The following is a 12,566-nucleotide window of genomic DNA, read 5'->3' as shown; positions in this document are numbered from 1 at the left end:
GAAAATAAGGCAGTCCTAGTGGCGTTGTGTCAAATAAAAAGGGCCTATACTAAGAAACCTATTGCCAAACCTTACAACTAATACAAAAAAGGGTGTGAGATGGTTTTCAAGAAAATAAAGAAGTGTTTGCAAATAATATGTCAGGATGCGGTAGCCTGGGACCCTTTCCCCCCGTTTTGAGCACGGGGTAAGGTGGGGTCTTGGAGCACAGCACACACTCGAGCTTCCTCAGCATGAGACGACAGTTCTGTTCCAGTTTATCAGGAGCCTCGATGGCCAGGACTTGTTTCCCTAGAAAGTCTCTTCCAGTTTATCAGGAGCCTCGATGGCCAGGACTTGTTTCCCTAGAAAGTCTCTTGCCTTCGAGGGTCTGACGTATTGAAATAACAAAACAAAAAGTTCCTTCAACAAAAAGAGAATGTGTTTCTTGGTTTCACTTAGGGGGCGGATTCTTCAACCCGGGGTCTCCCTCTTCCGGGTGCAAACCCCTCTTTACTTTCAACCTCCCTCCACCGGGTTCTCTATGGCTTTTCTTTCCTTCACAAATCTTAATATCTTCTTAAACAGTTCCAGTGGACATCCTTCGGCCGGGCTCACCTTTGTCAACACACTGTTTCTTGGGACTTTAGACTTGCCCCCTTCTCGTTAGCAGCCATCTTCCGGGTTCACTCTTGCCAACTTCACATTCACTTATACTTTCAATGTTCACTGGATTAATTTCCCTTACTTGCGTTATAATTCTTAGGTCAAAGGCTTTCAACTGTATGGGATTTTGCTTGACCTCCTGAATGACCACTTTGATCTATCTAGGCGGCTCTCCTACGGCCTATCTGTAGTTTCTCTCAGACAGGGATTTACCAGGGATTTCTCGGAGCAGCACCCACTTGGTACCGGTCCCCTTCTCTCACTTTCCCACTTTGCGACTTTCATTCCCCACAGCCCGGTTCTTATCAGCTCTCCCCTCAACTCACCGGCTGTGATGAACCACTTGGCTTTCCTCTTTACTGGAGTCAAGGCCGGTACCACGGAACTAGGAGTCTCCCTCGCTCTGGCTTATCAGTGTTGATACGCTCCGTGTAACGTTGACATATGCTGCAGCACACTTGGGCTGTTGTCCTTGGTCTTATGTTTCTTTCAGCGGAGGGTTTGCAGGCTTTTCTCAAAAAGGGCAAGGTTGTGTCTCTCCTCGTCATCCTGTCAATATATGCAGCCTTTCTCCTCCTCTTGTACTGCCAGGTCTGGATATCTGTCTCGTCCTGCGGTCTGCCTTGCTTGTACTGTGCTCTCTTGCTCCACCTTTTATCCCTGTGCGTAAGTGAAAAGGCCATCGGATGTGCGTGATTCTTGTCAATAGCCTGACTTTGCCTGACCCTTCTGTTGGGACAAGTCAGGTAAACGGCTCCCGTGTTAGACCGTTGTGTGTGAAAGTGTTCATGTTAGGAAGGGGGGCAGTGTTTTCGAATGTCCTACGTGGTAGGATGGGGAAGAGGTATTGAAGGAAGGGGGATACCGCGTCTCACCCGTCGGTGTCCCATTACCTCTGCCCGAGGACCACTCATCCAGGTGATCCTCCCTCACTGGTCCACCCCCAGGAACTGGATCCAATAGCGATGGCCGTGTGCTGGCCACCTGGATGAAAGATCCCCGTGGACTAGCTAGGGCCAGTGGACTTCTCAGGATCAGGAGGAAGTCCCACCTCTACTATTCAGCTCCACCTCAGAGTCATGGCTCCTGAAATGCTGTCCTCCACAGTGGTTCCTTCTTGGGCCTCTCCTGATCGACACAGGGATCCCTGTTGGCATACATAATCCCCAGTGTGTGTGCATGTTCCACAGTGCTCCTGGAAATAATCTTCCCAATTCGACGCTGGTGCTGTAATTCTCTGCCACGTTAGCTTGGCTGCTTCATCCTCTGCGTATAGAGCTGTGTCGAGTCGCCTTGGCTCCTGTGCCATTGTTACCCAGTCTGGAGATAATTGCTCATCTTGATCCACTTACGTAGACCGCGCGTGGAATGATCTCTGTATGCTTTAGATGTGGGAACCTGAAATCTGTGTATCAAAGGCTTGACTATTCAACATTTAATTATACAATCTTTCAGCATTAAAAAGGCATAGACAGCATACATTGACAGTGGTTAGGATAATTATGTACATAAGAGACATAGGGCCTCATTCCGAGTATGGAGGTAGCCATGCCGCTTTTAGCAGCATGGTACCCCCATACCGGGTACCGGGAATGGGGAAATACCGGGCCATTCCGACCTTGGAGGGCCCGGTATTACCCCATTCCAGGAACCCGGACCCGGTACATAGGGCTCAATGGGAATGGGGAGGATGCTAACAACGGGCCCGTTAATGACGGGCACATTGTTAGCATCCTGGTCTGCTAGCGGGTCCCGCTAAGGATGCCTGGTTTTACAAGACGTCCTTAGCGGGACCTGCAAGCAGACCTTGTAATGAGGCGGTACAGGGTTAACGGCGCTGGCGCTGGCGCCGTTAACCCTCTACCGCACTCCTCGTAATGAGGCCCATAGTTGTCATTTTTTTTATTTGAATAAAATAGTCGGTGTACAATGGCCAATTCAGGGACATAAAAACTGAACTACTGACTTACACCATTTTATTTGATGGTCCAGATCTCCCTCAGCTGTTTGTTCAGCACAACCTATACCCCTCCGCCCCTGTGATGAGACTGAGAGGGTGGGCCATTGGTCTGATTATAGGATTTGAGATTCCTCCTACCAAGGGACCCTCATATGGGGAGTTTGAAGAGGCCTTGCTTTTAGTCTATGCACGGAGTGCATTTGCTTCCTTTTTCTTTTTAGTAAATGCAGTTCCATTTTTTGCGAACGCACATCTCTAAGTAGAGGAGGATGTTTGTGTGATGTGTGCTCGTTCAACGGTTTAATGTAGGACAGATAGTAATAAGTTTATATGCAGTTATTCCTTTCAAACCTACCTTTTAGAACAATTATATATAAAACAGTTTCGACCCTCATTACGAGTTTGGTGGTAATTCAGTGATAAATCAGCAGAATTACCCCCAAATGCAATTGCCCCTCCCCTGCTGATCTGCTTCTCTCTCGTGGCATCGGGCACCTGGCCTACCCTCTGACTTCCGGGCCCAGGTACCTGCTCACCTTTCCACCCACCCGCACTGCCTCCTGGCAATCCTTTGCACTGGGGTCTGTATCTGTAACCATACAGTCCCCCTCCCCTTTTTTTCCTGCACTTATCAGACATCTGCTGCCTTAAACCCAGCACTTGCCACTGTTTATTGCCTTTATTATCTATTTATTTTTATTTATTTATTTTTGTCTTATTATTGCTACGCACTTTCCACTTCTCCCCCCTTCCATGCACTTTTCCCCTCCCCCCTCTCCCATGCACTTGCGCGTTCTCAATGTCACTGGGCCTAGTAAGATCATTGTTTTTGTTCTCTCTTGTTCCCCTCCCTTGCCTTGTCGCGCTCTGAAACACTTGTGTACGAGCGCAATATAAATAAAATATCAATGCCATTACCATGCGTTGGTCCTTTAGATTACAAGTGGTGGTAATTCCCGATTTTTGGAGTCCACAGGACTCCATGGTGATGGTTGGGGTTTAACCACTTGTGGAATTACGGCATGGTAAATCCACCGATTTGTGGCGGCAAAGTCTTCTGTGCTGTGTTCAGAACCTGTGTTAAGAGTGCAATGCAGTAGAGCTTTTCATTAAAATGTAACTATCAATGTGGAAATAACCATATAAGAGGAGAAAGGGCCATATTGAGCGAGCGTCTGCAGATAAACCGGAATCCTGAGCAAACAACATCCCAGGCTCTGGGTTCCGTTGCTTTGTCGCTAAGCCGAGTGCATCTGCCAGTTCAATAGTTTTCCTGGGAGCAGGTCACAGCCTATTAAAGCCTGTGCCGATGGAGGACAGACATACTGTAGAGCCCCAGATTCTGAGTCATTCTAATGAACTTGGAGAAGGACTCTTCAACCCCCACCTTATACTACCTCCAGGTTACACACGTGTTTGGCATTTAGGCCCTGTTAGACCAGCTTTCCGTTGTTTGTGTGCCTTATTCCATGTCCTGGGTCATGGTCAGGCATCATAATAAATATATTGTATCTCTGCTTCCTTTTTCTGACTCTCAACCTGTTTTAGCATGAACCTTGAATGGGTCATCTGTTGTGGTATTGATTGCTGCCTGCAGTATGAGTCCAGTTCACCCCACAGACTGACCCAGATGGCCACTGTGTCCTGAAGTCATTTCCACCTACAATACCTCTCAGGCTGCTTCTAATTAGCCATACCTTCTGATGCTGATTGCAGTTTATGATAATGACCTTGCCCTCCTCAGATTGCCATGGAATGTGTGGTTATCAGACTCGTCCTTCCTGATCCTAGACAGAAATAATGTAAGCAGTCATTGGATCCCCTTCTGCTTTGCCTTGGATTCTTTCCAGGCCTCATGAATACTTAAAAATCTCACTAGACCTTCAAGGTGAGTTCCTTAGATGACATATTCAAAGTAACAGAAATGCACTCGCTCCATGCTTACAACAATATTTACAAGTGCTTTCTGTAAAATGGTGCATATCATCATGAGGCTAGCCAGTGAAAACGTTATTTGCCATTTACTGCAAACAAAGTTTGTTTGCGGTAAATGTCAATTACAAGTTTCTAACATCCCCAAGGGGGGTACTTCAGATAACAAGTGGCCTTTCAATCTAACACCACGCGCCCTCTCGGGGTCTTCACCTTGTGTTATTTACAGACTCTTAGACAGTAAAAGGGCTGCAGGGCAAACTGTGCATCCAGTCAGCGTTGCAGTACTGCTGTTGTGCTGCTTATGGTTCAATAGGAGAGAGGATATTGGCGTAATGATTGGTCAATCCTCTGTACAAACATCCAACTCCATCAAACAGTTGGTGGTTCCGCTCATGGTGATCTTATAGCAACTTACATCCTATTCAGGAAATATGCCAATATGCAGAATTTTGGTGATGTTGGGTGTTATTTATTGAACAGGGTAATTCCTGGAAAAGGCCAAGCCTGACAGCAGAACTATGCAGGCTTATGGTCTAACAATTTGTGTTTTTTCCTCTTTCTCCTATCAGGCTTTGTACCTTAAAACATAACGATTATTGTGGAGTGAGAAAATGAAGCTCTGACTGCCACAGATGGAAGGCAGTGGTTGGAGAGAGAGCAGACAAGAGCAGAGAAGTCATCAGACGGGAAACATCATGGATGGCTTGAAGCTTGAAGAGGCTAGAACCTCTGCCAAGAATCTCAAAGGGCCCATGGCCCAGGTGAAGGTTGAAGAAGAGGAGGTGCCATCTCCCAGTGATCATCCAGACTTTGTGGACCAGGTGAAGGTTGAAGAAGAGGAGGTGCCATCTCCCAGTGATTACCCAGACTTCATAGACCAGGTGAAGGCTGAAGGGAAGATGCCATCTGCCAGCGATTGCCCAGAGCACATAGACCAGGTGAAGGCTGAAGACAGGGGGGTGCATTGTGCCAGTGATTGCCTGGACCTCATAGATCAGGTGAAGATTAACGACTTGGAAGGACCATCTCGCAAAATAAACCCAGACGTCATGATATGTGTGAAGAGGGAAGAAGAGGAGGAGCCAATTACTAGCGACCATCAGGGTTCTGGGGAAGGAGAAAGAACTGAAAGGCCAGACCCAGGTAAGATAACATATTTGCAATACATTAATACATTGACCCAGTGCACTTTTTAGACATACAACAAAAGTGCATGTTATTTCTCTTCTAAACTGCTGTGTTCCATGTCACTGTTATTGAATGATGTTTACCATGAAGCAATGCTCAGTTTTTAAGCAGTAGTTCAGAGAATGCTGCTTTGAGATACATCTCCTGACCAATGAGAACAAAACCGGGTCATCTTAAAAGCAAGACCTTTGTACTGAGTTGTGAGTAGTGTGATGATCCTTCCATGAGGGTAGGGAGGTGAGGCCGCTAACCAGTAGTCCCACTAGGGGTGTTAACGTGTGAGAAGATAAGGACGCGATTGGGGGGGCATGGCCCCTTTAAACTCTGATGTTAGTGCTGAATCTTCTGTACATAGGTCCCCGTCCAAAACTATGTGTTAGTGCAAAATATCAAACCACCCTGATGTCATAGGTACAGGGACGAAGAAGAGCTTGAGAATGCTACTGTGGAGCAGGACGAAGGCACGATGAGCTGCTGTCAATTGCACGGATCTTATTCTGTGGCTGTTTCCACTATTTAAACTCAACAGCAAAGAAGTACATTGTTCTTCATCATTTCTTGATCCGTCTGCCAGTGGCCTGTGCAGTTCTGATATGCTGAGAGCTGTTGTACGTCCAGAAGGAGAACCCGGCGACCGATGGGGTTGCATCAAAGCCTGCAAGGCTGAACTTGGCCTTTGGGAGACTGCAGTGAGGCACGTCTCCAAAGCTGAAGAGAGAAGCAGTGGGATGCCCGAGCAGCATCTGACGAGTCGGTTGGGAACCCGTGCAGTGAACCTGGCGAGACGTAAAGGTGGTGGCATGACCTGTAGTTGGTGGACCGTCAGGGCCCACAACGGCACCGAGACTGCCTACCATAGGCTACAACCAAAGTGGGAAGGCGAACGTGTGGCGAGTGAAAGAGACTGTAGTGGGTGTGTGACCTCTCATGGGTGGACCGAGGGGTTGGACAACTACACAGAGACTACCAGCAGTAACTGGCCATGGAGAGAAGCAGGCCACAGAAGCAGCGTAAAAACAGAATTTGAAGTAGAGAAAGTGGACCCGCGAACCCTGGCAAAGCCGGTGAAGAGTTTCCCGGGAGAAGGTAATGGGAACAAGTACAAGTCCAGGAGGGGGCCGGGAAGATCTGAGACTGTAAATTGTCAAGAAGTAGTAAATCTCTTTGGCAGTTCCCTGGGCAATTCTGGGGGTGCTGGGGGGTTGAGAGGGACTCGGGGAACATCTTTGTCGTCGCAGTGGTGGTGGGGTAAAGAATATAAAGGCAGCTGAATCTATGAAAACCTCTCTGTAGGAACTGCAGGTTTTGCTGAGAATGATGAGAGAAATTCAGGAACCACCCGAGAGAAGGGAGTCCTTCTCCTTGACCCATGAGGATCCTGTAGAACTATTTTGTTTGTTTTTTCGATATTACCCAAATTGGTCATTTCTAACTGATCGTATGGTATAACTGGCCAGTACCATTTGGTTGTTTAGAAACGACCAGTTTGGTCAATCACTACCAAACATGGGGAGCCGAGGTTGCAGGGGTGTCCACCGCTCCCCATGTTTGGTAGTGATTGCCTTTGAGGGTAGCGGGGGTGTCCCCTGCTTCCGGTGGTCTGCAGGCAGGGGACCAAGAAAATAAAAAGAAAAGCAGACCCTGCAGCGTCAGATCCGACCCACGTAGGAGGGACGGATCCAACGCTGTAGGGTCACAACTTCCACGGACAGCGAAAAGGTAAGTAGGGGCGGGTGGGGGAATTGTGGGGGCTTTACATTAGGCCATTTTGGCTGGAAGCAAAATTGGTTTTGCGGCCAAATTGATTCAGCTGCGATCAATTGTGCCACGGCCAAAACATATACATCCATTTTTTCTGGTTACAAAAAGACCAGAACTGTATGGAACTTTGATTTTGAGAAAAACTTGGCGTCTTTGGGACATTTCTAAATTCACGAGAAGGGAGTCATTCTCCTGGATCACTACCACAACCAGAACTCTACTATTCTTTATTGTAGTGACGGGACCGGGATAGTGTAGAAGCCTTTTTGACTGGGACTGACACAGACTTCGTGAAGAGAACCAGAGTTTCTTTAGTTTAGGTAGGGAAACCCCATTAGAGTTAAGGACAATTTATTTTTATGTTGACTAAAAGTCTATAGCAATCACCATGGCACCACTTGGTCAGTCTCATCATTACTTGTTTCCACAAATGGTGTCTATAGTGGGTTCCTGCCCAACTGACAAAAACAAGGGGACCCTTAGATTCACTGAGTTAACCACTAGAGCCTACAACCCTACAATAGCCAACCCGAGTCTATTGAATTCGATCTCAATTGTTGTCAGGACATGGTGATTGAGGTAGGTGAATGCCAATTGATACCCACAGGCTTAATATTGTCCTCAACGAAAGGCACGTACATCAGGTCTGTGTCGAAGTCCGGCTTGTCATGGAGGCATGGACTAGATGTGGTAGCGGGAGTGATCGACCTGGATCATCGGGGAGATGTACAAATGTTGCTCTGTAATCATGGGAATAAACCCTACAACATAAACATTAGAGATAACATAGCACAGGGTATACTAGAGGCAGCCCTTATTCCTAAACTTGTGAAAGTCCCAGAGCAAGAAATTGCAGAACCAGGTAACAAGGGTCTTGGGAAAGCCGACAGGCCTCTCCCTAAAGAGGTGACACCAAGGACAGATAAAGACACTTCTGTTAGTGCTGAAGTGCTGGTTCTGGTTGATAAAGACACAGAAGTCATCCCTGATCTAGCATTCGTACAGCGGGACAATCCGATTTTGGGCTGAGGCTTTTCATCATACCATTCCCAAAGAAGAAGGCAGAGAAAAGGTGGGCCGCTTCTTCTTTATAAACAAAGGTCTCCATTACCGAGGAGATGTTACCCCTGAGGGAATATCGAGGACCCAATTGATGGTTCCTAGGAATCACCGCCAGATTGTTTTAGAAATGGTGCATACCCACTTGCATCTAGACACTTAGGCATCACCAAGACTCAGAACCAAACAATACCCAGGTTCTACTGGTCAGGTCTACATGCCGATGTTAAAAACGTTGTAACCACATGCACACTATACCAGAAAACAGCTCCGGCATATGCTCCTCCAGCCCCCTCGTAACCTCTTCCGATCATAGAAATCCCATTCTCAAGAATAGGGATTGATATTGTCGGCCCGTTAGAACCGTCCAGATTAGGAAACAAGTACATTTTGGTCATTGTTAATGACATGTTATGCCTTTACCAGGAATGGCACTATCCTGATCGGATGGCAGCAAGGAATGCCCCGAAGCCCTTGCATCACTGATTGATTAAAAACAGGGTTAGCAAAGGCCTCAGGGAAACCCTCTGGGGAAAACACCCCTGTCAGCAGAAGTCAAATACAGAAGTGAAGTCAGGTCCAGTAAGTGGAGCTCTCAGGAGGTAGAAGCTGCAAGTGGAGGCAAGGCGCGAATATGAACTGATGCAGGAGTGACACAGCCGAGGCCCAGCCGGCCTTTCAAGCCCTCAACCCGGGTGGAAGAACAGTCTGAGAAGAAGAAATAAACAAAGGTATTCTAGAGAGACTTGCAGAAGACCGGGAACACTGTCGGATACATCTGAGGTATTTATAATTGCGACAACGGGAGACTCCTGATCTCATGTTTTGCAGATAAACGGACTTGTTGAACAAATTGTTAATCAATAAGAGCTTGATAAAGTGAAAGAGTTGTTGGTTCTAGAGCATTTCATCAATTCCCTGATAACATACTTACAAAAGTCATCTGGCATACTTACAGCCTGCACTGTATACCTGAAGGTTGTTGCAGTTGCAGTTCAGAATGGAACACCCCGCCACGATACTCCAGGATAGCAGACAGGAAAGATGCACAAAGCCAACCCCAGACCCTCCTCCTTGAGGAAACGAAGGAGGATGACCTGGGACCCACTTCCTGCACTACAAAACCACTTTCCCCGGCTTAACTTGTGGGGAAGTTGTGCAGCATGTCTCACGGTGGTAAAAGGCAGCTGGCACGCTCTCTCGATGGACTGGAGGCATCCAACAAGTTCTGGTCAGGTGGAAGAGATGGAGGGCGGCAGGCTGGGTGGTTAGCCAAGGCTCAAGGAATAGGAATAAGCGAAGGAGAAAGGAATAGGGAAAGTGAAAAAAGGCAGCACAGAAAAACACAGGGAACAAGCAAGTAGCAGACTAGCAGAAAGGAACCAGAAACAAAACAGGGAATCCGTAGTGTTAAGACACCAAGATCACTTCGTAGTTGCTGTTTATTTGGGAAACCGTGGTTCCGGTATGAGGAAGACGCCAGTAGGGATAGAGTCGCCAAGCATGGAAGTGGGCACGCAGCTGATTGGTGGACGACATGACAGAAGTGATTCAAACAGCTAATGCACATCACATCAAAGGGTCATGTATTCCAAAGAGCCAGTTGGTGTACCAAAGATATCCAGTGACATCTAACCTGAGTTGCGGGGAAGAGATTAAAACCCCGCTCCGAGAAGACCAGCCTCCACCCTTCCAACATCTTAAATTGAGATGGGGCCTTCCATACCTACAGACTTGTGAAAACCCATGGCTGCAACACGTCCGGAGGAGGTGAGATGTTATGTCTACAGGAAACCAGAGCACATTGCCAAGGTCCGTCCTCATCAATCAAAGCAGGAGCTTATGGAAATCAGGCTCATGACCTCAGGAGTACCAACACCTCGGATCAAGAGTATGCCAGAATGGGGGGAAGAGCTGACCTCAACCTTTTTCCAGACGATTAAGAAGAACCAGAATCAACCTGATGGATGGCCTATATTACAAGGGAGTGTGATGAATCACAGGATTCTATCTCTTCTCCCCAGAGTGTAGACTTTCCCTGTGTGGCTAGGGAGGTGAGCCAGCTACGCAATACCCTACCTAGGGCTATAGGCAAGCATGACCTCCCCGGGACAGACTCCCCCTCTGGGGACAAGAATTCCCGTTCTGATGAGGAACTCCCTAAACCCTATAATACCAACTCATCTTCAAAAACATCTAATGTGAGAAAGTATGAAGACCAAACTAGAATGTGTTACTGTCAAGATAAAAGCCTCTAACTGTGTCTATGAAATACTTGGATGATACTATGACGAAGAAGATCACTGAAACAATACAGAGGGTAATATAGACAAAGAGGAAGGACTTTGACACTACGCTGGGGAAGTCCAGCGGCAGCATGGTAAATGTTGGTGGCGGAGACCTTCGAAAGTGAGAGAGCCCAGGAAGTACGAACAAGCTTGAAGGAAAACCAAGAGAGTGACTCGGACGTACAGGCCCTCATTACAACTCAGGCGTTAAGGGTTAACGCCACCGTTAACCCTTAACGCCTGATTCCCACCTTAACGCCTGCTTTTTGCAGGCGTTAAGTTCCATGGTGCTAAGGCACCTTGGTGCTAATTACGGCACCGTAATTTACGGTGCCGTAATTAGCGCCTTCCCCACTCCCATTATGCCCTATGGGTCAAAAATGGGAATGGGGAAGGGAAAATGGGAAATGGGGATTTACCGCCCCACTCACCTTGTAATGGGGCGGTAAATCCGCCATCCACCATGGTGTAAACATAGTTTACACCATGGTGGTAAAGTTGGTGCACTTAGCACCTCAGTTGTAATGAGGGCCACAGTCTCTGACACATGTCACTGGAGGGGAGAGAGGACGCAGAAGCCTAAATTGGTCGTAGGATGTCCTGAACTTGAGAGACGGATAAGTGGTGGTGTGACCGCATCGCAGTACACTTGGAGTTGCATGAACGATGCCAAGACCATTTCTTCCAAGTGTGAGAAACCTGAAGATATCTCACTGTCTGAACCCTGGGGGTCTCTTTCTCAGGTGGCTAGGGCATGCCCATCGCCCTTGCACCCAGACCCTGGGGGTGGACAAGTGCGGGAGGATCACCTGGGAGAAGGGTCCTCAGGGAATGGGGTGAGTCATCCAATTGCGATACGTGGTATTTCCCACATGTTGACACTTCTTCCACCTTTATCGATTATTCTAAATCCTGTCCCGGTACCCCCACCCCCGAATTCCAACAAGTACCAACTCAGAAAGGAGGCGTGGGAAAACCAGGAGAAAGAAATTGCAATTACCATCTCGTGTATTACAACCGCAGGACTATTCCCCCTGTCTCAGATATACCCCTACCCGACATTCCTTCAGTTGAAATAGAATATTGGCAAACCATTTCCATTATGCCACCATACCTTTCTGTAAAACCACACCAACACATTTATTTACCGCCACACGCTCACTCTATTTATTTGAAAAAAAACTTACACAGTTATTCCATAATTAATCTGAAAAACCACAACTCCCCCAACCCCTCCACACTGGCTTTCTCTACAAACACTGAGACGAAGAAGAGGGGAATTGAAAGAATTAAGATCTCTAACAACACCACTGAGAGACAGAAGAAAGACTATGCCATACTAAGACTGGACTGTCCCGCTAACGAGGCCAGGCAAGGACAGGCCTCCTTTTCTAACTACTCACACCTGGCACCACTTGAGACTCCCAGGAAGTATACAAGGTGGAGCCGGAGAGCACACTTGGAGCGAGCTGGGTATGCTGGAAGTTGTCGAGATGGCAGAGGAAGATCACTTAAACTGCAGAGAACCTGGGAGTCCTGGAGGAGGCGGGAACTACCACACTGCGCCTTTGAATGCAGGAGAGGATACAGTGAGGGGAGAGATCTGTACCTTCATGAGCCAAAACGAATGGGCAGCTTGGATCTCCTGGGGGTGCCACACCAGTGCTCCTCCCCTGGTCCCAGCAGGCAAGTCTAGGTCTCTGAGGGGCAGGCAATGAAGCCCTGACCTC

At 47.7% G+C, this 12,566-nt stretch overlaps 1 protein-coding gene across 1 annotated transcript in view; it reads left to right on the top strand.

Annotated features, from left to right (window-relative positions):
* The window catches only part of LOC138564106 (zinc finger protein 436-like), a 79,270-nt gene that overhangs the window by 46,481 nt on the left and 20,223 nt on the right, over positions 1-12,566 (top strand). The window contains exon 2 of the mRNA XM_069642886.1: positions 5,110-5,683. Within this exon, the coding sequence (XP_069498987.1) occupies positions 5,173-5,683 (511 nt within the window). The 5' untranslated portion in view covers positions 5,110-5,172. The remainder of the gene's footprint in view (positions 1-5,109; positions 5,684-12,566) is intronic.

This window comes from Ambystoma mexicanum, chromosome 1p (genome assembly GCF_040938575.1).
Source record: "Ambystoma mexicanum isolate Mex_15411 chromosome 1p, UKY_AmexF1_1, whole genome shotgun sequence".
NCBI classification, from domain to species: Eukaryota; Metazoa; Chordata; class Amphibia; order Caudata; family Ambystomatidae; genus Ambystoma; species Ambystoma mexicanum.
Note: the sequence above shows the minus strand (reverse complement) of the source record. Positions and strands in the feature narration are given on the sequence as shown.